Source organism: Pectinophora gossypiella, chromosome 20 (assembly GCF_024362695.1).
Source record: "Pectinophora gossypiella chromosome 20, ilPecGoss1.1, whole genome shotgun sequence".
In the NCBI taxonomy this organism is placed as follows: Eukaryota; Metazoa; Arthropoda; class Insecta; order Lepidoptera; family Gelechiidae; genus Pectinophora; species Pectinophora gossypiella.
In genome coordinates this window covers 12,752,366-12,773,954 of record NC_065423.1, presented here as the reverse complement: position 1 = coordinate 12,773,954, position 21,589 = coordinate 12,752,366, and the positions used below count along the sequence as shown (strand labels likewise).

The 21,589-nt window shown below is 36.6% G+C and overlaps 2 protein-coding genes across 2 annotated transcripts in view; one reads left to right on the top strand and one right to left on the bottom strand.

Moving 5' to 3' along the window:
• Nucleotides 1-171: 171 nt before the first annotated feature.
• LOC126376290 (crossover junction endonuclease EME1) lies at nucleotides 172-4,850 on the bottom strand. The gene is made up of 8 exons (XM_050023609.1): nucleotides 4,628-4,850; nucleotides 4,162-4,335; nucleotides 3,576-3,748; nucleotides 2,723-2,796; nucleotides 1,515-1,620; nucleotides 710-792; nucleotides 519-631; nucleotides 172-381 (listed from the first exon to the last, which is right to left on the bottom strand). Exons 1-8 carry the CDS (start codon nucleotides 4,661-4,663, stop codon nucleotides 226-228), a joined length of 915 nt encoding a protein of 304 aa, XP_049879566.1. The 5' UTR covers nucleotides 4,664-4,850; the 3' UTR covers nucleotides 172-225.
• A 5,238-nt stretch (nucleotides 4,851-10,088) lies between these two features.
• Nucleotides 10,089-21,589, top strand: part of LOC126376254 (nucleoredoxin-like) — a 41,127-nt gene continuing 29,626 nt past the window's right edge. Inside the window, exons 1-3 of the mRNA XM_050023553.1 lie at nucleotides 10,089-10,866; nucleotides 20,658-20,891; nucleotides 21,450-21,559. Of these exons, the coding sequence (XP_049879510.1) occupies nucleotides 10,504-10,866; nucleotides 20,658-20,891; nucleotides 21,450-21,559 (707 nt within the window). The 5' untranslated portion in view covers nucleotides 10,089-10,503. The remainder of the gene's footprint in view (nucleotides 10,867-20,657; nucleotides 20,892-21,449; nucleotides 21,560-21,589) is intronic.

Below are 21,589 nucleotides of genomic sequence, written 5' to 3'. Positions count from 1 at the left end.
GACCTTTTAACCTAGTACGTACAAAAAGAAGATACTAAGATAGGTACATTTTTGTAGCATTTGAGTAAAGACTTATCATCAAAATACGGAAGAAAATTAGTGTTAGTATAGTGTGTAGACAAAACGCACGTCTAACGTCGTATTCTACACTCCTATTGATACTCAAATGGGTGAATGAACAAAAAACTTTTAATACCTAAAAATAACTTTATAATCACATTTCACTTATTCAACTAAAACATCTCCATCCTCAGCAGAAAATAATATTTGAAGTCTTCTTGCGAATTCCGGGCCAACTCTTCGTGATCTTGCATCAGGAACTCCCGCCCGTGCCACACCAATATCTGCTATTTCATTAACAGCATGTTGAGTTTGCAAAGCCTGAAAATACATTTTATTTCAACTTCAATTTCTACTACTGTTTTTATTTTAATCGTACTAGCAACACTGGTACATTTTTAAATGCTGGGGAAAATAAGCAAAGGCACGCATTATTATGCCAAGTTTGAAACACATACCTCGTAAAGCATCTTGGGAGTTTTGTATTGTGCACAGATAGCTCGCGATGTTTCTAAGCTGGACTGCGGTAAAATTGCCACCATTTGCTGCCATAGTCTACTCTTACCATTCCCTGGAGAAATAACAATTAAATATGTAATAAAAAGCAGAATAAAACATAATAAAAACTTAATCTTAATCTGAAACTTGCCATTTTTATCAATCGCCACACACTGCTTGTTCACGCCTCTCATGTAAAACTCCGCTTGTTCGTCACATTCACGCTTAGCTTTCCTAAAAATACAAACATCGTTTACTATAAGGTATAATTTATAGCTATGTAACATTATAGCTTGCTTGTGAACAAATCTGTAAGTTTGGGTGGAAATTACTCCAGAACATCTCCGTTGAAAAAGGAGAGGCCTAGATATATAGATAGCTTTGAAGCAATTAAGTTCTAAATTTCCTAATTTAAAATTCTTCTGAACTTTTGTATTAAATATCTCTCTCTTTATTTAAGAGCTGCGCTCTTGTCGGTGGAGTAACCGCCTTCATTACTCCATAGATAGGGCGTGTAGAACGGTGGTAGCCCCAATCGCCTTCCGTTCCGCAGTACACCGACCAATTTCTCAATCGGTGATGTTCTAGCTATAGCCCTACCAGAATCCATTTCCAAATATGAGAAAAATAATAAGAAAACAGCAATAAGAGTTGAAATAAGTTAATTGAGTATTTGGAATAAGTTAAAGTGGCTTTTGATAGAGAATGCAGAATGCTACACTGACAAGAGCATGGCTCTTAAATTTATGATGATGTATGTTGATGTGTGTTCCGTGCTTCGTAGGGCACGTTAAGCCGTTGGTCCCGGCTATTAGCCGTAAAAACACCTCCACCAACCCGCATTGGAGCAGCGTGGTGGAGTATGCTCCATACCCCCTCTGGTTGATTGAGGGGAGGCCTGTGCCCAGCGGTGGGACGTATATAGGCTGTTTACGTTTTTATGTTAGTATACATACTTGTAGGGAGATTCAGCTATAGCTTTAGTGAACTGCACCACCAGAAGCGCCAACTCGTTAGGTGTATTTACTATCACGGCGTCACACCCAGCACTCACTAGGAGATCTGGAAAATAATCATTATTTTTTTTAATTCGGTCCTGGGAATCGGTTTGGAATGGTTTAGTGGGCAAGTGGCCTTTTTATTTTATTAATTTATTTGGTTCTCCAACAATGAGTACAATACACATTACAAAAAGAGTATACAAAATAATATGCTCCACAGACATTATTTTTTTAAAGTTTTTTTAACAACTGCATATCTGTTAAATCCGTGGTTGTTGCACCATGCTGCATCCAAGTTTTTTATGGCCGATTCCTGATAGTGGTTGCCTGGAAGAAATTGCTTCAGAGCAATAAGGCCGCTCTTGTACGGTCACGAGCATTAATATGTATACACTTTGGTACCATGTCACATTAACTTTTTTGACAAATTGAACTGTAAGTCTCACTAAATGTCAAATATGTTAGTGCGACAGAGTCCTAAAGTGGGTACATTATATTGCTCATGACAGTCATGACTGTACTGTTGCTAAATGTTTGTGTTTTGTGTGTGCAATAAAGGATATTTGATTTTAAATCATGTTATTAAGTAACTGATGGCGCGACGAGTTAGACCGCTTTTTGAAACGGTGGCACGAACAAGCTAGGGACAGGGAGAAGTGGAAGAAGGGAAGAGAGGCCTTTGCCCTGCAGTAGGACATCGAGGGCTATTAATAATAGTAATAATTAGCTCGAAGAATAAATTTAAAACCAGACACTTTTATTAATATATTTGGGTAGTTTCATAGTTTCCTATGCCAAAGATAAATTAATGTAATTCTGATTACTAAACAAAGACAGATCTAAAGGTGACAGAAAACGTTTTCCTTTTTTCTACTTAACTTATTTATGAATTTGAATAAAGAAAAATGTAATAATAAGTGCGAAATTTTGTCACGTTTTTCTATGACGTCACAGGTTGCTTTTTCATACAAATTCCATAGTAATTTCGTGTTTTCACGTTTAGTAAAAAATAACTGATTTGTCTAGTTGAAACTACCCTATTTTATAAAAGTGTTTTTCTTATTTATAGCACTCGGGTGAGTGCTTAGGGAATTAAATAGTATCATAAAAGTAAGTAGTAAATAGTAGTAATCAAGAAGGAGACAGATAGTTATAATCTTTACCTGTAATCGCCATTTCTAGTTTAACGTCCGTCATTACATTCCTGTTACTGTTTTGTGTTTTGCGACCTGTGGATCTATAAAGAAGCTATATTTATTATTTAAAACCTTGTTGGTTAAAAATCCTGGAGGTGGGTCCCGAGTTTCTAAACTTGTATTAGATGGATCATGACCCAGACAACTTTGAGAACCACTGATGTAGAGTTTAACAATGATTTGTTCATTCTTACTTATAAACATTGACCTAAGGTTGTTGACAAGCATAAAACATTAATATTTTTAATTATAATTCCAAAATAGATAGCCAAATGTAAAAAAGAAAGAAAAACAAATTCATTTAAAAATTACCTCATATAACAAATAGACAACCAATCTATGTAAAAAAGTGTCCGCAGTGCATCTTATCACAAGTGATGGCGTGTAACAACACTGTACCACCAATATTGCACTTTATTTGGACAGCCATAACATCTTAATTTGGGTGTTAGTGACACCGTAACGAATACTGAGGGGGATGATTCAGACCATGATTCTGAGTTGATATCAAGTGGAATTTACCATCGCAAAATTCATGTTTTTTTTAAAGTATTTTCAATTCTATACTTTTGCTATCGATCATGAACATTTTTGTGTATTTTTTAAATATTTTTCGTTCCATAGTTTTGCGACGGAAAATTCCACTTTGTATCAACTCAGAATCATGGCCTGAATCATCCTTCAAAGTTTTTGTTACAAATTTACTAACACCCTGTACAACTTACAACAGACAGTTTTTTTAGGAAAACTCCTTAGCAAATGTGGTCTATTTGTTTATAGCAAGTCACTAAGTGTCATAATATATTTTTGATGAACTTACTTGAAGTAATCTTTGACACCAAACACAACGAGTGTGACAGCACAGCCCACAATGTCCCTTACTGAGCACACATGTGTTGCGAGGCCCCTGCTTGCCACCAACTCTGCCACGGACTCTGCACATTGTACGTACAGGGCCCTGTCACAGGTCTCCTTTGTGGGAGCTAATTGCAGCTGAAAATGAATATTTATGACAGAGATGCATACAGAAAGGGTCATAATCAAATAAGCAAAGGATACAATATCATAAAATGAGCAAAGAGTAGGCATTTAAAAAAATGTATATCATATAATGCCCCATGGCCTTTGCCCAGAAGTGGGACATTAATTAGGCTACAGAAAAAAAAATATCATAAAAAGCAAAAACACACACACATACACAAGTTAGTAGGTAGTTAAAAAGATATCAAATATTCCACCTTTGCTCAGGTGTTTTATTGTATTTGAAAAAAAATTACACATAATACTCATAATTATAAAAGTATATAATATATTATAGATACACAATAGCCCCTACACAGAAATAACTTCATCAAATTTTTCACGCTACCTCTTCTATTAAACGTTAAAATAAAACTTCTTCAAACCTGTGAGCTCTCAGTATCAAGTGCAGCAGGGATCCTTCGGGACCACAGCACGAGTGCAGGGTCACAGATATCAGGAGCCGTGTCCACATGAGCCCCCACAGCAGTCACCTCCCGCCGTATGTCTGCACAGTACCAGGCGTCTGCTAATACTGGGTGCAGTTCTACATGTATATACTGTGGATTTCATAAAAAAAGTGATTGAGTAATTTCTTAAGTCATACAGCAGATTACTAAATAAAAGCAGATCTAAACCTAAAAAGTTTAATTTAAAAAAAATACAGTTAATTGAGAAGCTGCTTCTTAGGCAGCGTGGTCTTATATATCTTAGTCTATCCTTTATATGCGCCAAAAAAAAGCTGCTTCGTTTTTAAAATTGCTTAAATAAGAATATTTTTTTTTATGTAGCAAAGGCTTTAAACAAAGGTTTATAAGTCAAAAGGTGCGTTATTCATTATAGATTTCTTACCTTTACACATTCGCCAGGCTTATAAATCTTATTCATAGTAAATATTTTAAAATTAAACCCAATTTAAATAACAACAGAAGGTTGTAAGACCGGTACATATACGAACGATTTTTACACAATTTGCAATAAATAATATTCTAAACACACTGATATACGTTCAAAAATATTATTAGCTACCATTTTCAACAAGAAAAATAATACTACACGTTAATATATTCTATAAACCGTAAAGAAATCGCAGCACAAATAGAGAACTATTAAAAATACGGGAAACTGTAATGCACGACCATGATAAAGCCCAACCGAGTAATGTACATCCAAATATTCCGTGACCATATGTACACGGATTATCATCGCGTACATTCCGTGGCTGCGAATTAACACCTTGGACAAAAGCGACACAAGGTGATAAAGCCCATCCAAATATTCCGTGTACACTTCCTCCTATTGGTCGATCGCGCTCGTCGCCTATTGGTTAATTGATCAATCTATTATTTGTGGTTGTGCTACGTTTACACGCAGTAGGAATGTACTCTATTAAGATATAGCGAGAGAAACGGTGTCAAACAGGCTTGTTGGTAACCTCGTTTGTTTTTTATTCTATTTTTATACGTTTAAATAAATGTACGAACAAACGAAGAGCCGTTAACTTTTATCACAGTATGTTAGTATATCCTAATAAACCAAAGCTAATAAACAGTTTATAAAAAAAAGTCTGGAGGTTTGAAAGTTGTTTTATCAAAATGTTTGTCAGGACTTAAAGTTTGTGGACAGGAGCCATGCTTACCAGCTGTTCACGTTTACAATAATACATAAACTCAGTCCCGTGCACAATCCTTTGTGGGGTAATTAAATTAGAACCATTTGTTATAAGACAATTTTTGATACAAATCTTAAGTCAGATATGGTTGCCCAATCCGTAAGCCAGGAAAATACCCGAGAAGACAGGCAATTGAAGATATTCTACATTTTTGTATAAATTGACCGGTAGATTAACAAGGATTGGTTATGTAGATAATGGATTGGTTAACAAACCATTCCCTCATACTAGACTCTTTTTGTCAGAAAGAACCCAAAATCATAATTGCCCAGTCCATATGACCCAAAGTCAGGAATAACACAATTTCGCTGTCTATTTTTACAATATGCCAGTGCAGCGAAGACAAGCAACTGAAAATATTCTATATTATTTTTACAAGACTAATAAGGATTTTGTAAGGATTGGTTATGTGATAATAGATTGGTTAATAAACCATCACCCGACATGGGTTAAGTCTTGAAACCTGGCCATATAATATAATACAAAATAAAATGAAAGTCCAGTCATTTCAGTAGGTAATTAAATTTACACATTTGAAACAGTTTATTTTAATATTTTATAATTACTTTTATAAGAGCATATTTATATATTTATACCACAGACCAAGTAGAGATGCTACGCACTAGACGGTAATGGTCCATAGTAAAAAAATTGCTCTGTGGAAACTGCTCTTATAGAACATGACAGCTCTTTTTTTAAATTGAATTATATGCCTTGGAAGTTAGTAGCTTTGGTTGGTAGCAATTTTAGCCTTTTTCAGCCTAAATCGCCTCCCCTTTTCACCCTATAAAATTTATTTATTTTCAATTGGAAGGGGAATTTGAATATGATGAGTAGTGCTATTTATTATTTTATTTTAGGCAATTATTTTGATATTGTTTCACTTTCCATATTTATCTACAGATAGAACACAAAAAAATAATTCCCTCAACAGAATGGACTAGGTATGGGTGTGGCGTTGTAGGATGTTTATTTGTTTCTGTCGATTTAGAGCTGTTGTGAGGTTATTATTATTTTTTTATTTTGTGTTTCTTATTTCAGATGCACCCATTTACTCCATTCCTCGACGCCCTAGATAAAGAAAGCGGGTGATTGTCACGAAAAAAATCTGACATCAATTTGTGCAAGAATGTACTCTGATTACATGAGATCCAAAAAAAACAATCCATTAAAAAATAAAATAATAAATAGCACTACTCATCATGTTCAAATTCCCCTTCCAATTGAAAATAAATAAATTTTATAGGGTGAAAAGGGGAGGCGATTTAGGCTGAAAAAGGCTAAAATTGCTACAAAGCTACTATTTTTTTATTTTGGTTTTCCCCGAAGGGTAAGGCAAAGGGAACTATGCCCATACAGCCATGTCTTACGTATTTTTTTTCTTGATGATTAATGTAATGATGAAAGGTGATGATGATGAAACCTAAGCCCCCACCCTCGGAGTAGACTCCTACTCCGAACCCCAAACGAATTAACTCAAAAGTCCGCATAAACTAATTAAAGAAACAAAAAAAAAAGTCCGAATTAAAGAAACGAATTAAAGAAACGAATTAAATAAACGAATTAATAAGTAATGAAGCGGCTTGTTGGAACGAAGCGAAAATAGGTAGGTACACTTCGTTTATTAAATATTCAGATATAATAAAACTATCGCCAATGTTTTCCGACTAACTTAATGCGACCATTAAACACCATTTCGTATTAATTATTTAGATTATTCAATGAAGAAAGCAGCCGTACCGTTTCCGTTCCCGCCAAAAAGCCATATAATGTGGTCGGTTTCAACAAATAAAGCTGAGGGCACTATTGGGCCTATATTTTGTCCTTGTCTAACATTATGATAATAAAAAATTGCCTAATGTAGCTACACGGTTAACTAATTAAAACGACGCATAGCAATGGAGTTTTGTGTCTATGATACTGACCCCTGATTGGCTGATAGAATAGGTGGCCGCCATCTTGGCTTCCAATTATTTGGATGTACATTACACGGATGGGCAATCCGTGTACGGACTGATAATTCGCAGCCAATATTTCCCGACCATGGATTGTACACGCACGTATTCCGCGTACATTGTTATGTACACGGATTATCAGGTCGTACATTACGTGGATGTACATTAACCGGACTCAAAAATACGATAAATTACCTACTATGGTTCGATTGACACCAAAGGATTGACACATGTAAGGGTTGCCAATTAAAAGTCTTCAATTTCCAACCAACCTCTATCCGGTAAGGTCAGCAACAAAAAAAAAGTTATGAAATACACCGCATTAGTCAAGATCTTTAAAATCGTTAAGCCTGCTATAGGATAGTTTAGGACTTAACCTAAAAGTTAGATAAAGGAATGAAACTAAAAACTTACAGGAGACTGTGTTTTATAGATATCTAAGTACACACACAGTGCAGTGATGCGAGACTAAATTTGAACAAACTAACAACAACAACGACCTCGAGATTTTAAGAATCTCGAAGGATTTTGACAAACTATACATACGAATAGGTAAGTTTATTAATTGACTCAATGACCACTCCAAAAATTACATCTTCAAATTAATCCAAGGCAGTCAGGCAGGCAGTAGGCCTTAAGCAAGCCGTTTTTATCTATTTAAAAACGATACCTAATATAAGTATATCGTATATAAAAACATCAAAATCTTTAACCATGGCATGACGAGAACGAAAAAATAACAGCAGCGGCTGAAAACAGTTTTCCCGATTAACCAATAAAGATCCGGAGAAGTTCGGTATGGAGCGATAAAAACATCTGATTTGACGCCCCGACACCGCCAGACAGAACCGCGGCTATTGATTTCCCATAAAACAGACATATAAATCATCTTTTGACCAATGCAGCGCTTTCAGCACCTTTCAGCTTCAATGCGTTTCATATTCTACTCGTCCAATGTTTTGGAATGTTATCGCTTTCATTTTTCCGGCGCTCTTTTGCTGAATGTTACAAAGTTCGTCGAAATGAAACGTGGGTTATCTTTAGGGCTGTGAATTATTTTTGTTGCAGCCTCACTTAGTATCTTACCTACCCTGATAGGTATAACAGGTGTGAGTTGTATCTGTTAAAACACTAGTCAGAAAATAATGTTTTATCTGTATAAAAGAAAACAATGTCTTATCTGAATGATATATTGTATTTTTTACAAAGTTTTCGAATTTTTCCAGCCATTAATTTACATCCTTAGTCTTGTCCTATTTTAAATCAATTTGCCTCGCAGTATGGATAAAGTTTGTGGACCACCATACAACTGTGTCATAGTCAGCATGAACTGTAGAGAAACTATACGGGGGACGAGTCTGGCTTCCTAGTTAAACTATGACGAATCTTCAGGCCTTCACTTCTTCTCTTCTATCGCGTGGGTTATTCAGCGGATTAGCAACCTCATCAACCCTGGTAAATAGTAAATAGTTCATGAAATGACTACGTCCTTGTATCAGTAAGTAGTAACCGGAACCAACGGCTTAACGTGCCTTCCGAAGCACAGAGCTGTAATGACAAGCTGTAATGTCCTAACCAAACTAGGGACCACACAAGAGATTTTTGGCCTTCACCAACTCTATTTTTCAGTCTTACGAACATCAAAGTGGTTGCAGGTTTATCTTCTGGTATTTTTTACTCTGCTTAATCCGGTGGAGATAATAATTAGCGAGTTTATATTATTTTTAAGTGCCTAATCCAAAAAAGTAGCGGCCCTGGTTCTGTTCCCTCCCAGGGAACTTTTTTATTTACCCAGTAAAAGCTCTGACCTCGTCGGTGTAATTATCTCATTAATCTTTTTCTCCAAAGCTGTAAATCTGCGAGTTCGTTGGATTCCAAGATAATTGTTACTTCACGGGATAAACAAGTTTTTGTTGAGCTATAATTTACTTATTTGTATCATTATTTATAGCAGTAGGTAATCAATAATGTGACCAAAATAATAATTATGATTATACAATCTTCGTTAAATAGGTTGATATGATAGATAGGTACTTATATTAGTCAACTTATTGCCGAAAGAATAAGTTTCTGCAATTCTACAAATAAATAATTTTAAAAAACCTATTACATAATTTTTACAGTACAGATAAATCAGAAATTTCACCAAAGCAAGGTTGGATGAATTCCAGAGCAGCATACAAGAAATGTCGGGCAAAAAAGTGAAGTTTTTGCCATGCCCTCCCTTGTTTCGACCAGCCAACCGAATTAATTCAAGCCTTTCGCAATCTGAGCGATGCGCGTGAGATATGAAAACAAGACAAAGATCAGAAATTTTCATTTTCTGCCTAACAAGGATCTCCCTTTGAGAGACAAAATACAAGCCACCAAATGAAGATGAAAATATTTTACATTCAACTATTTGTTGAAATCACAACCTTTCCTTTACCGAAGCCTTTGAAAAATATTCTGGTGATGAGATTCTATCTAACAAATCATTACATATTTTGTATTTTATTTCATAACCCACTTCTCTATAAACGTTACTATACTATACATATTTATGTAACCACGGTGTTGCATGAAAATAAATATTATATCGTGGTGCAGCAACAGCAAACATAAATTAATTTTCTTTCACCTCTGTTTACCCAAATATGTTTGCTCTATGTCTGAGTTCTCCCTCTGTTTCCCTCCTCCTCCAGTCGTGCTTTGTTTGCGAGGGCAAGCGGGCGTCACTCGCGCGGTGACTCCGCTGCTCGCGTCAAATAAAATAAAACTTAAATCGCCGAGGTTGGCCGAATATCCCCCTCGCAATTAACATAACAAGTTATTCTCAACGCTGATTCATTTGCCAAAAAACTTCGACTCGATGCTGTAATACGCAAAAAATAATTCGCGAATCCTGACTCAAAACCAGACGACAACAATAAATCATTGACAAAACATTAATTTCAAAACTTCACCTTGATAAACTTCAAGTTCAACGGACTTTGTCTAAACTAAAGCAAACAAGAGATAAAATAAACAAAACTCTACTTGATTAGTATTTTATGTGTGCATATGTAAATTGGGAGTTGGTGTACGCGTGTCTTAAGCAACGGTCGGTTTAAATTACCAAAATGGATTGGCGGGAAAAACTTTTTGGTAAAGTGCTTGTGAAATGTGACTCTCCTGGGACGCAAAATGGGCAGTTTGAAAATGTGCCTACGATGCAAGCCTTGGCTGATTGTGTTGAAGAAGGGGAAGGACCTGTATGTGGGATTTACTTCTCTTTTGCGAATATAAGTGATGCTAGTGATGATTTTGGAGTGCGTTTGGAGGAGGTGTATAAGAAAGTGCAGCCTCGTTTGAAGGTGGTGCAAGTTGTGCTGTGGGCTCATGTGGGGACTCCTGAAGGGCCAGTGGAGAGAGAAGCTGGATTCAGACGGAGCCTCACGGGGAAACCGTGGTTCGCTGTACCATTCCACGATGTCGATACTAAGGTTAGTTACCTAAATTGATAACTTTGAATGTCTCTAAGCTGAACAGTTAAATAGACGCTGAAGGGAAAGATTTCCTATAATGTATAATGTTTATAACTTCGAATAGAAAAAGAACCTTAGGTAGGTATCGGAAACTTTGATAAAATTAAACGGTGCCCTTTAAATTGGAAAATATTAAAGAAACTCTGGCAGTTTCATAAACCGCAAGATGTTGCAAAGTTACTCGTACTTTGGGGAAATTACGAGGGCCCACACTTTTAAGAATTTACTTTTAAGTTGCGTCGTTGAAAGGTATAATAATGTTTATTATGATAAAAAAAAACTGTGGATTTTTTTTAAATCGATAGCAATGAAAGCACCTTCTACTTTCATTTTTTGATTTTTCATGCCAAAAAAATGAGAAGCGCTGAGGACTCTTACTAGGTTTGGTACTTTCATGAGCGATAGACACTTGAACGAACTTTTTACTCAGAAATACCTACCAATTACAGGATGATATAAACCGCATCATGACAAAAAGAAGAAAAAATAGGATGATGTAATATAATTTAACCATATAATATTTATAGCAGCTGACACTGCTGACACTGTACCAAGTAAAAACTTACTTCGGCAATACGCACGCGAATCGAATAGTTATTAGCTTCCCGTCCATTACCGCCGTGTTTTCAGATCCAAGCAGCGAGGAACATACTAACACTTTCACTTGTCTATTTGAAGCTCCAGGACGAATACACCTTACACAACAGAACCCCCAGTGAAGCGTATTCTAAAGAGGAGTATCCCTCGTAATTACGACTAGAGGGGGTTGCGTCAATACCGTGTATCACCCTAAATTACTTTCCACCCTCTTTGGGGGGATTTTTTACATGTACTCCACTGTAGTGCTACTCAGACAGGTGTATCATAGAAGGGGCTTGCGTGAAGCATTTTTCGCGTAAAGTGCCTAAATAGACAGTGTACCTAAGGAGCAATGGCATCCGTGATTTAAGGGTTGGAGTTGGGTGATGATATTATGTAGATAGCAGGGTATGCTGCTACAAGATTTTTGCATTTATTTGTTGGACTAATTCCAACTAGGGAGGGTGGTAAATGAATATTTCTACTTACGCGCTATTATAATGTTAGTCAGTAGACTCAATCCAATAGGCTTTCAGAAGACATTTTCTATGAAATAAAAGTGCGACAAATTTTTCATTGCCACGCCAAGCGAAGTTTGAAACTATATATAGGAAGAATTCAATAAATTCATATTTGTGTGCTAATCATTCAGGCTAGAATACAATAAAACCTAATAACGAATACTTATGCATCACAATTGACTACTTTATATGCATCTATTCCTTTTCAATATGGTATCCAACACGTACAGTCAGCAAAAGCGAGACTACATTAGCATAAACAGCATATAATTTCACGATCTACTATTGGACACAGAATTCACCTAAAGAAATACCACCGCTAGTAGGTGCTAGTCCTATAATCCATTGCCCTGCTCCTTAAATAGACAATTTAAAATATTATTCAAAATTCTGCAACTTTTTCATCGCAGTTAATTTACTATGATTCTTGCATAAATGCAAAACGGTCGTATTTATAGGGATTGAAATTCCCGACCTTTAGAACGCTATGCAAGGCATGTGTTCTACAACTCAGGCCATTAAGGCTTAAAGATTAAAATAATGCAAAACAAGCACACTCGCTGACCGGGCGGCCACGCGCCCACGCGCTCGCGAACTCATAACGATTAAATTTTAATGTTGCCAGTTGTTGCGGGGACGACGCCGTGGGAGACGCGCGCTTTAAATAATGCACTTGTTATTACACTTGTATTCGCTTTTGCGTGAATAAATATACTGTGTACTATGTATAGGAACCTATAAAGTATTTATTTAAATAATCAGGGCTAGGTAGTCCTGAGGAAACTTTTGCTAAAAGTTAAAGTATATTTACTTACTAGGTAAGTATATTTGTAATTTTTCGACGTAAAAAAGCGATCAAATAAATAGAACTGTCTACTATGTACAGTTGACCAAACGAGTGTTCTTATTTTTAGATCGCATAATCCATAAATTCTAAGACTTATCCGTAATCTCCACCGCGTACGTAAAAAACAGAGCCACATATTGTCAGAAATCATGCAAGACAACTTGCGCAAATACCTAATCATTTTCGTATACATTCTGCACAAGTATAAATGAACGCACCGCACCATCTAACTATTTCGCAGCTGTACCCAACTCAAAAATAAAACAACAGTCCAAACTATTTGGTAAACATGCTGACCGAAATGTTGAAAAATTCCCATTCCGCAGCGAACTAAATACAACTGAATTCCGTCAGCCAGTCAAAATATTTGCCGACGCACTTTGCCCGGCAATGTGGTGTATTGTGTTGCATTGTTCTACGGTACATTGTCAGGACACGAGACTGGCTGCAGCAGTCTTGACTTGAACATTCCACGCTAACAGAGCGCAGTGAATGGATTTCACGGACGAATGCTGGATGTAAAACGTGAAGGAAAATAAGAGTGGCTTTTGTGTTGCTTGAATCTGAGCTGGGCGCAGATGTAGTACTTTACTGTGAGTAGGACATAATTATACTCGCTAATCTCGTATCTCTAGACGATAATTACTTTTTTAAGAAAATAACAAAAGAAACAGTACTAATTATAACGTAAGTAATACTTACGTTTCTAAGTTTTTACGGACCAAATGATTGGGCAACGTTATGAAAACCTGTCACCATCATGTTTCATCATTTAGGCACTGTACCAAAAATGGCTTCAAGTTGTCTTCTGATTACTTGTGGTTCGCTGCCCACCCCATTATGGACTGCAGGCGTGAGTTTAAGTACATTGGTACAAGACACATTAGACTCATGTAACATGTACCTATATGCACTGCGACATTCTAAAAGAACTTGTTCCCGATTGTTCCCGAATAACAAAAATACTTTTATTTAATTTCCCTTGTACCGCCTGACCCCGACCGGCGACCGTACATGAGGCTAACACCACATGCACTTAAAACTCCTAACTTTCAAACCGGAAGGTTCCACGTCTGGTATTACTACGCCTATGTACGTTCTATGTATATTTGGGTATGAAGGTTGTGAATACCTTGCGCACCAGACGAGAACCGATGACGGACGGGTGAATGGGACGCCTGCATTTTTGAACGAGCACACGCGGCTTATTGTCCCGTAGAAATTAGGTGCCATTGTTTCCAATGGGCGTGTAATAAAATCGTCTATTTCTAACTGCCCAATTTAAATTTTGATGGGCAAGTACTTTTATTCAAGGAAATATTTAAAAATCAACGATCGAACGAGCTTATACAAACTAAAACAGATACCTACTTAGTCGTTTAGTAGAGTTCTCATAATAAATGCCAAACAAAGAAAATACTAGTTAAGTGTAATTGTTACATAACCTAAAGGTACCTTTTATAAATGATTTCCATGGCAGCGCAGCGGCAACATAATAATTATCAAAACACTTTTCACCTCGATTGCACTATCAACCGTTGCGTTACAATATCAGTGTTGCCATGACATGCGAATGAAATTGCTCTATTCAGCTTTTATGTAACTGAATGCGAATCATGCAAACGCAAGCTCCCATTTTATTAGCGTTGTACAACTTTATTCATTGATTTTTATCGTGTCACCGATCTCAAACATTCAACGTCTTTACGATCACCACTCACGATACCAGTTCACTGAACCTCAAAGACAAAGTTTGGATGTTACCCAAAGGAAAATCAATAAGTTCCCAGCAAAACATTCAGAAATATAATATTTTTGTGTTTATTCTTTTCTGTTACTGAACGTTACAAGGAATTCCTTAATGAGATTCGGATGGACGTTGATCTGACATTGAGAATTTCATTTCGCTGACATAAGTCTGATTCTAGACTGACTCAAAGAAATCAGACGGGGAGGATTTTATATGTGAACGAAGCGGGGAGAAATTGATTAAAAAGAGTTGAATCGTCTGCAGTTACATTTATTTGGTTTTTGACATTAGTTACTAACTCGTAGGTATGTTTATTTTCATTAAAGTCTAGCAGTAATTTAAACTTTGGCCATTAAAAGCGACAAATGAAACTCCCTTCACTGGTAATAAAACACATTGTTTTCAAGTTTGGTAGGTAAACATATTTACATCCTATACATCCCAATGTTGTTGGAGCCAGATTTCCACAGTACAGTGTACCTATACATGGTGGACTATGCTGTTCCACTGCAGTTTGGTGGAGCAACACCCAAACCCATATACAAAAGCTCGCATTCCTTGCTGATATAATTTTAGCTATTCCACCAAACACGTCGTCACAAGAAGTTCCCTATTTTCTACTACAACAAAAGAAAACATTGTTCTGCCATCGGAATTGTACGGTAAAATAGTCCGGGCTTAAGTAATATCTATCGTCACACAATATTTCACTCCCACATAAATCGCCGACTTCATCACCTTAATATTTCACCTCTAACAGTGGTCATTTGTTCTAGCTCCCCGACCAATAATCATGACAGGGATAACTCGATGCAATCTCTTTTATTCAACCTTATTCAGTTCGCTTTTGTTCGCACAATGGGCAAAAAGAGAAAAGCAACGGACAATAGCCGATAATTCCTGTTCCACTCAATGTTTTTCTTATTTAAATTTTATTTCTTCTTTGTTTGGAGTCTCGATTTATTTTGTACAGTTTATTTTTAGGATTTTGAAAAGGAAATGAGAAAATGCTGTAAATGCTATTGAAGACTTTCTTAAAATTAACGCGATCGTCGGTTCAATTAAATCCTCTACATTGCATGAGACTTATTTCTGTTTTTAGTATATTAAAGTAGCAAAAATTCCAAACAATTCCTTAAACATTACACTTGTTGCCAACCTTTCCATCAACCATGGTAGACATATTGCTCAGGTGAAGGCAAAATTAATTTGATAACAATGGATAATAACTAAAAATCACTTACTTTAGTAATAATGATTGTTATTTATGTTCATAATAAGATAATCAATAATATAGGTGTCACATGAAGAATATGATTCACATTTTTCGAGATTTCAATTAAAAATTCAGAAAGCATAACATTCTCAGCAACTTGAATGAACTTTCCTATAATATCGTAAAAAGTTTTCAAAAGAATTCTCTGGTGGAAAATACTGGATGTTTTTCACGTTTATTCCTTTTTGGTTGAAGATGCCTCCATGCATTAAATTAAAGACTTGTTTTTAAGCATAGGTACCTGAGGTAGTAAGAGTACGTTGTGTACCTATACGACTTATTCCTGCTAGGTACCTATTTAACAATCAATTATCTGTATCTTGTACATCGCCCAAGTAAGGACAGGAGAAATGTTTTTTAAGTATTTTCTAATCTCATGTTAAAAACGTAACATGCACATAACAAGAGCATATTAAATTATCATGATGTGTTAAGGTTGCGTCCCTAATTTATATTCCAGTCTTATTCTCTTATGTGCGTTGTGAGGTCAATGACCGGCTTTACCTACCCTTGTGTCAGTGTTATTGTAAGGCGCTAGAGGCCCCTAACATGGTTCATGTAACAACTAGGTACTTACCTACTTAAGCTCCGATGCTTGCTTAACCTCTGTAACACATTAGAATATTACATAAAGTACCACCCTAAATCTAGCAGAAAATCACAGAGCTCTTTGTATTTGCGCAGCAAATTGGAATACGCTTTTAATATTAAAGAAAATGACACAGCCAAAACGATATAAATATAAACGTAGCTAAGAAGCCAGAGGTTGACGTCTCTACAAGGGCCCTCGAGGCCGCGGCTGCTTGAATGCGGGCTGAGCCCTTTCACGGCGTTTACATGACGCTTTCACTCTGAAACATTCCTGAAACACGCGGCTATGTAGCAGAGTAATGAAATTCAGCACATTTTTAATTACAGGGTTTTGAAAGGAAGTGAAACGCTGGGTTAATTCGTATTTAAGTAAGTTTAAGTTGAATTTGCGGTGAATAGAGCAATTTGAGTTTGTTACTTATTTTTGTTTTGTTTACTTAGTTACTAAGTACTAATTTATCTTTCAATAGAAATCGAAATAGAGCATAACAAAAGTAATTAACTTTTTTGCGCTTGATTGTACTTGGGGAATGTAAACTACACACACATACAGTGTAAACAAAATATCTTTTAAAAATTCCTTTTATTGGTACATAAGATCACATATGTTGCTTACAGGGGTAGGCAGAGACCACGGACCACAGAGAACTCAAATAATCAAATAAACTTAATGTGTATTCAAAACTTGAAAAAGCCCTTTATAACAGCTAACAAACACAATTTCCAAAACAGCTTACTACGCTCCTATGTTTGAACAACCTGTCATAAACTTGTATACCCATTTTCTGGTCGAGCTACCTTCCGGGCTACGCCGGCATTACTTCAAGACACTTCCCCTCCGTGCGTAATCAACTTGTTCCAACTGTAAGATTAAGAACTACCCTCGTTCCGTCCGTACGGTTGAGCGAGCACCGGTCGGCGGAATATTCTGTGGCTTCCGAGTTTTAGTCTTCAAAGTTTCTTATCTATTTTTAGCAGATATTTTATAGCTCCGTAGATAAACCAGTAACTAAGTGGTGTTTAACTTGACAGCTGTAGTTAGTACGCAATAGACCAGATTCCTAACATCTACTGTGTTATAGTTAACTTTCGATAGATAGATAAGTAAGTAAGTAAAAATACAAGTTTATTTGTCATAAAGAATCAAAATTTGTTTATACAATAGAAACCCTATTTTCCTCGAATTCCTTGGTTTGCCTGTGGGAGTGGGATGTATGGAATGCCTTCCAAAATCCACGTTCCTAGAATGTACTTATTCATCATGGCGATATATATATATAGAAACAAGCGGTGTATTATATATGATATCAAATATTATATATCTAAATAAAAAATCCTGTTATTTAGTAACAGCGCATAAATACGTGCGTAATTCCGTATTCAAAACATGTAGGTTTCCTGTACTGAATATGTCTTCCCTACCCAATTCCCGCGTTTTGTCAGCGTTCCGCACTGCTGGTCACCCCAAATGGGAATTACGGAATTACGTCGATTACGACGACTTATAAATCGTATGTAACCCTATCTCGGGGCTTATGTTTGTAACGGTAAATTATGTTGTCATGTCATGCTATTGTGCAAAATACTTACTGTAAAATAAAAAACAATATATTAATAAATGAGCCTACTCGCTTCCTAGCGTCTTTAAAACGTTTTGAACCAAAAGTAATCTGTTCGTTCCCAAGTTCTATTTAAATTTTCATCCAAATCAGTCCTGCAGTTTAGGTGTGAAAAAGTAGGTAATACACAAAGGAACAAAGATAAATAAGCACCTGACTTTTTTTACATGGATGCAATAAGCATCTAATAATAATATAATACAATAAGAATAGGTAATCTCTTATCCCCTAACGAGACTTGAAAATAGCCCATAAGAACTCTTCCATCGTAGAATATCACGATAGCAATCACAAGAAGAGCATCGGCATCTGGCGCTCACATCTGGATCGTCACAATGACGGAAATGACACAACGAAGCAATCAGCTAAAAGCTTTCACTCGATATTGGAGTGACAGGCGACTGATATTCCGTTTCAAAAGCATGATAAAAAGCTGACTTTTGTAGCTTTTAATCAATTATTGTAGGTAGTGGAAATACCTATTTTTCAAATTAACGAAAAATATATAATAAAAAAAATATACTTAATTTTAGTTTATTTTACAGCTAACAGAGGGCATTTTAACCACATCACAATTAATTTTACAAATTACCCTATAAATAAGCAAAATACTAAGATGTGGTAACCCTTTTTCGTTAATATAAATTGTTTTCGCGCGCAATTTCATTTTGACGTTATGGTGTTTTAAAAGGAAGTGAAAGCTCATAATGCCACTTACAAAGAACGTGTTAAATTAAATAACTGTAAATAAAATCGGAAGTATTTTATAAGCGACACACGTGTTAACCAAAGACCCTGACCGTCAAAATAAACCACTGGTTAACATCAAACGTTGAAAATAACAAGTCACTTTACAGTGTTATGTTTGTCGAGTCGCTTCCGTTGCGTTGGTTGGAGATATTTTTGAACGATAATTATATAAACGTTTGACTGTTTAGCGAAAGTTGTGTGTAAGTATTTTTATTTTAGTCTGGGCATAGTCCTTTTTTAGATGAATTGCTTCGATATGTCATTTTTAACCCCTCAGTAGCAAAAATAGTAATGAAATTATGTCACCTCATCTCCCCTTAGCGACCCCAAGACCGTTAACCCACCTAAATTATTAAACACACACGTTTATATCATTTGCCACACTCCCAGGGAAACTAAACGTAGGTACATAACATAACCGACTTTAGTAGTACTGTCACGTCCTTCCGAGCCTCAGATAGCATGGTTTTGGAATACTAAGCGTTAGTTGTGTGGATTTAGAAACCATAGCCCGTGTGTCAAAGGGGAAAAGTTTTAAATCAGATAAGAAAGTCACTGGTATGAATTTTGTTGCTTTTATGGCGCCTAAGTGGAATTTTAGCCCAGTTTTGAAATTTTCACGCCTAGTTAGAGGTTAGAGAGCCAAGTAAAAGTTAGAATGTAACATGATGACAAAGGACCATACATAACATTATACTTTCGACATAGGTACCTATTCATGATGAAAGTTTTAGTACGATCTACATCGTTAGGGTCTGTTTATTTTATTACCGACTTCAAAAAAGGAGGAGCTTCTCAATTCGACTGTATTTTTTTTAAGTAAGATTAAATAATTAATAACAGCCGGAATAAAGCCGTGAATATGTGTCATGTACCTATTTTTTGTATTTTGACACCGGCAGTTAATTTCTTTTGTTTTTACTTTTGATTTCTTCTTTTCGAACAGGAACGTTTTTCCCGCCTTTTTCGAAAAGGTCGGGGGCGGCAATTTAGGTCGGTTGCGGTATTCTGTGACGAATAATTGAACAGTTAACATTGATTTACAAAATATAGATTATTCTAGATTATCATTGCTAAAGTTTGATTACGACGAGCCTCCCCAACAGCAGTATTATCACAACTGCGAACTGGCGGCGCGCGTAGAAAATACGATTGATTAATGTAGAGAAAGCAAGAAAAGTATGTATGTCAGAATCGAAGCAAATGGATTTCCATAATCTCTGCTTAACCCGGTGAGAAATAGGCGAGAGTCTAAACGAATATCACTGTTTACTAAATAAAATTAAAGAAAATCCAAATAAAAACGAAAATAAAAATAACTTAACAACGACCGTTATTAGACAGCGAAAATTGAAGAGAAAAAAGACAATGAAACGATATAGAAGAATAAAACATAGAAATTATTATAAACTGAGGAGATTGTATATTATATAATTTATAAAAAGTATGAAATCCATATAAAAATGATCGTCCTTCGTTTACACCCCAGTGCTGCATGTATGTATGGTTCGCAGGATTTTGTTTGCGGTTTTCCCGATTCTTGCTTTCAATCTCTTAACTTTCAATAAGTAGGTAAACATAAGCTGATAGATAATACTATGGTCAAAATAAACGAATATAAGTAAGTAAGTAAGTATTATCAGTTATTATCTAACCGAGTCTTAGGTTAGGTTCTCCTTCGGGTTGAAAGATTGGTAGTCGCATCTACAAACAGAGTCTGTTAAGTCTGTAGGTTAGGTAAGCGGACCCTTAGAATGGTATAACGCTAGGAAGATAATGAAGCTTTTAATTTTTAACATCCTCCTTTTCTTTCCAGCGCCGCCTCACCCAGAAGTACAGCATAGCAGTGGGGGTCCCGACGCTAGTAATCCGCGGTCGCGCGGTCAGGGACGCACTACTCGCGGACCCCCTTGGGGACCGGTTCCCGTGGCCCGCGCCGCCCCTCCACGAGGTCCTCAGAGGGGTCCAACTGCAGGGACCAGGGGGCAATAAGCTGTACGAAGATCTGCCGGTAGATGCTGTCCGGGTGTTCTACTTTGCTGCTCATTGGGTATGTATTTCTCCCTTTTTCTTACAGACGGTAAATTAGTTACCTAAGACATGTTAAAAGTGAAGAAAGGGGGTATTTCTCGGCAGTGGGACGTATATAGGCTGTTTATGTATGTATGTATGTGTATAGGTCAAAGCCCGCGATACATTTCTCCTGTCGCTTGTGCTGACTTAGATAAACAAATACCCAACTAACATCTCATAAGGCTTGGCTATTGTGGGTAATTATGTAGAGCCTGGTAACTTGTAGAAACTCTTTTTGTCGCTAAATTTTTTTGTCATAAAAGCACTAAGAATCATGACCCTTGTGTCCAGTTTTTTTTTCTTACCAAACCGGAAGGTTTGACAGGTCCGGTTTTTTACAGAAGCAATTTCGACCTGTCTGACTTTCCAACCTGAAGGGAAAACCAACCCAACACAACCCAGCCCAAACATGAATTTGAAAACAAGAAAATCATTGGTCTAGCTCTGTGCTGGGCTTTGACCCTGTGGGGGTGGGAGTCAAGCGTTCTTGAACAACTGGGTTACCACATGATGATAATTTACTTTTATCCTGTAGTGTCCCCCGTGCCGGTCTTTCGCGCCCAGCCTGTGTGCGGCCCTGGCGGCTGTCAGGAAGCGCCGCGCCAGATATGCCAACACGCAGCTCATACTCGTATCTAGCGACAGGTTAGTGTTTTATTCTCTAGCAACGTGTGA

Coding starts and splice junctions, on each gene's coding strand:
- LOC126376290 (XM_050023609.1), bottom strand. CDS start 4,663: ATGAATAAGATTTATAAGCCTGGCGAATGTGTAAAG. Junction 3,749..4,161: donor TTGATACTGAGAGCTCACAG/GTTTGAAGAAGT, acceptor ATTCATTTTCAG/CTGCAATTAGCTCCCACAAA. Junction 1,621..2,722: donor ACTAGAAATGGCGATTACAG/GTAAAGATTATA, acceptor ATTATTTTCCAG/ATCTCCTAGTGAGTGCTGGG.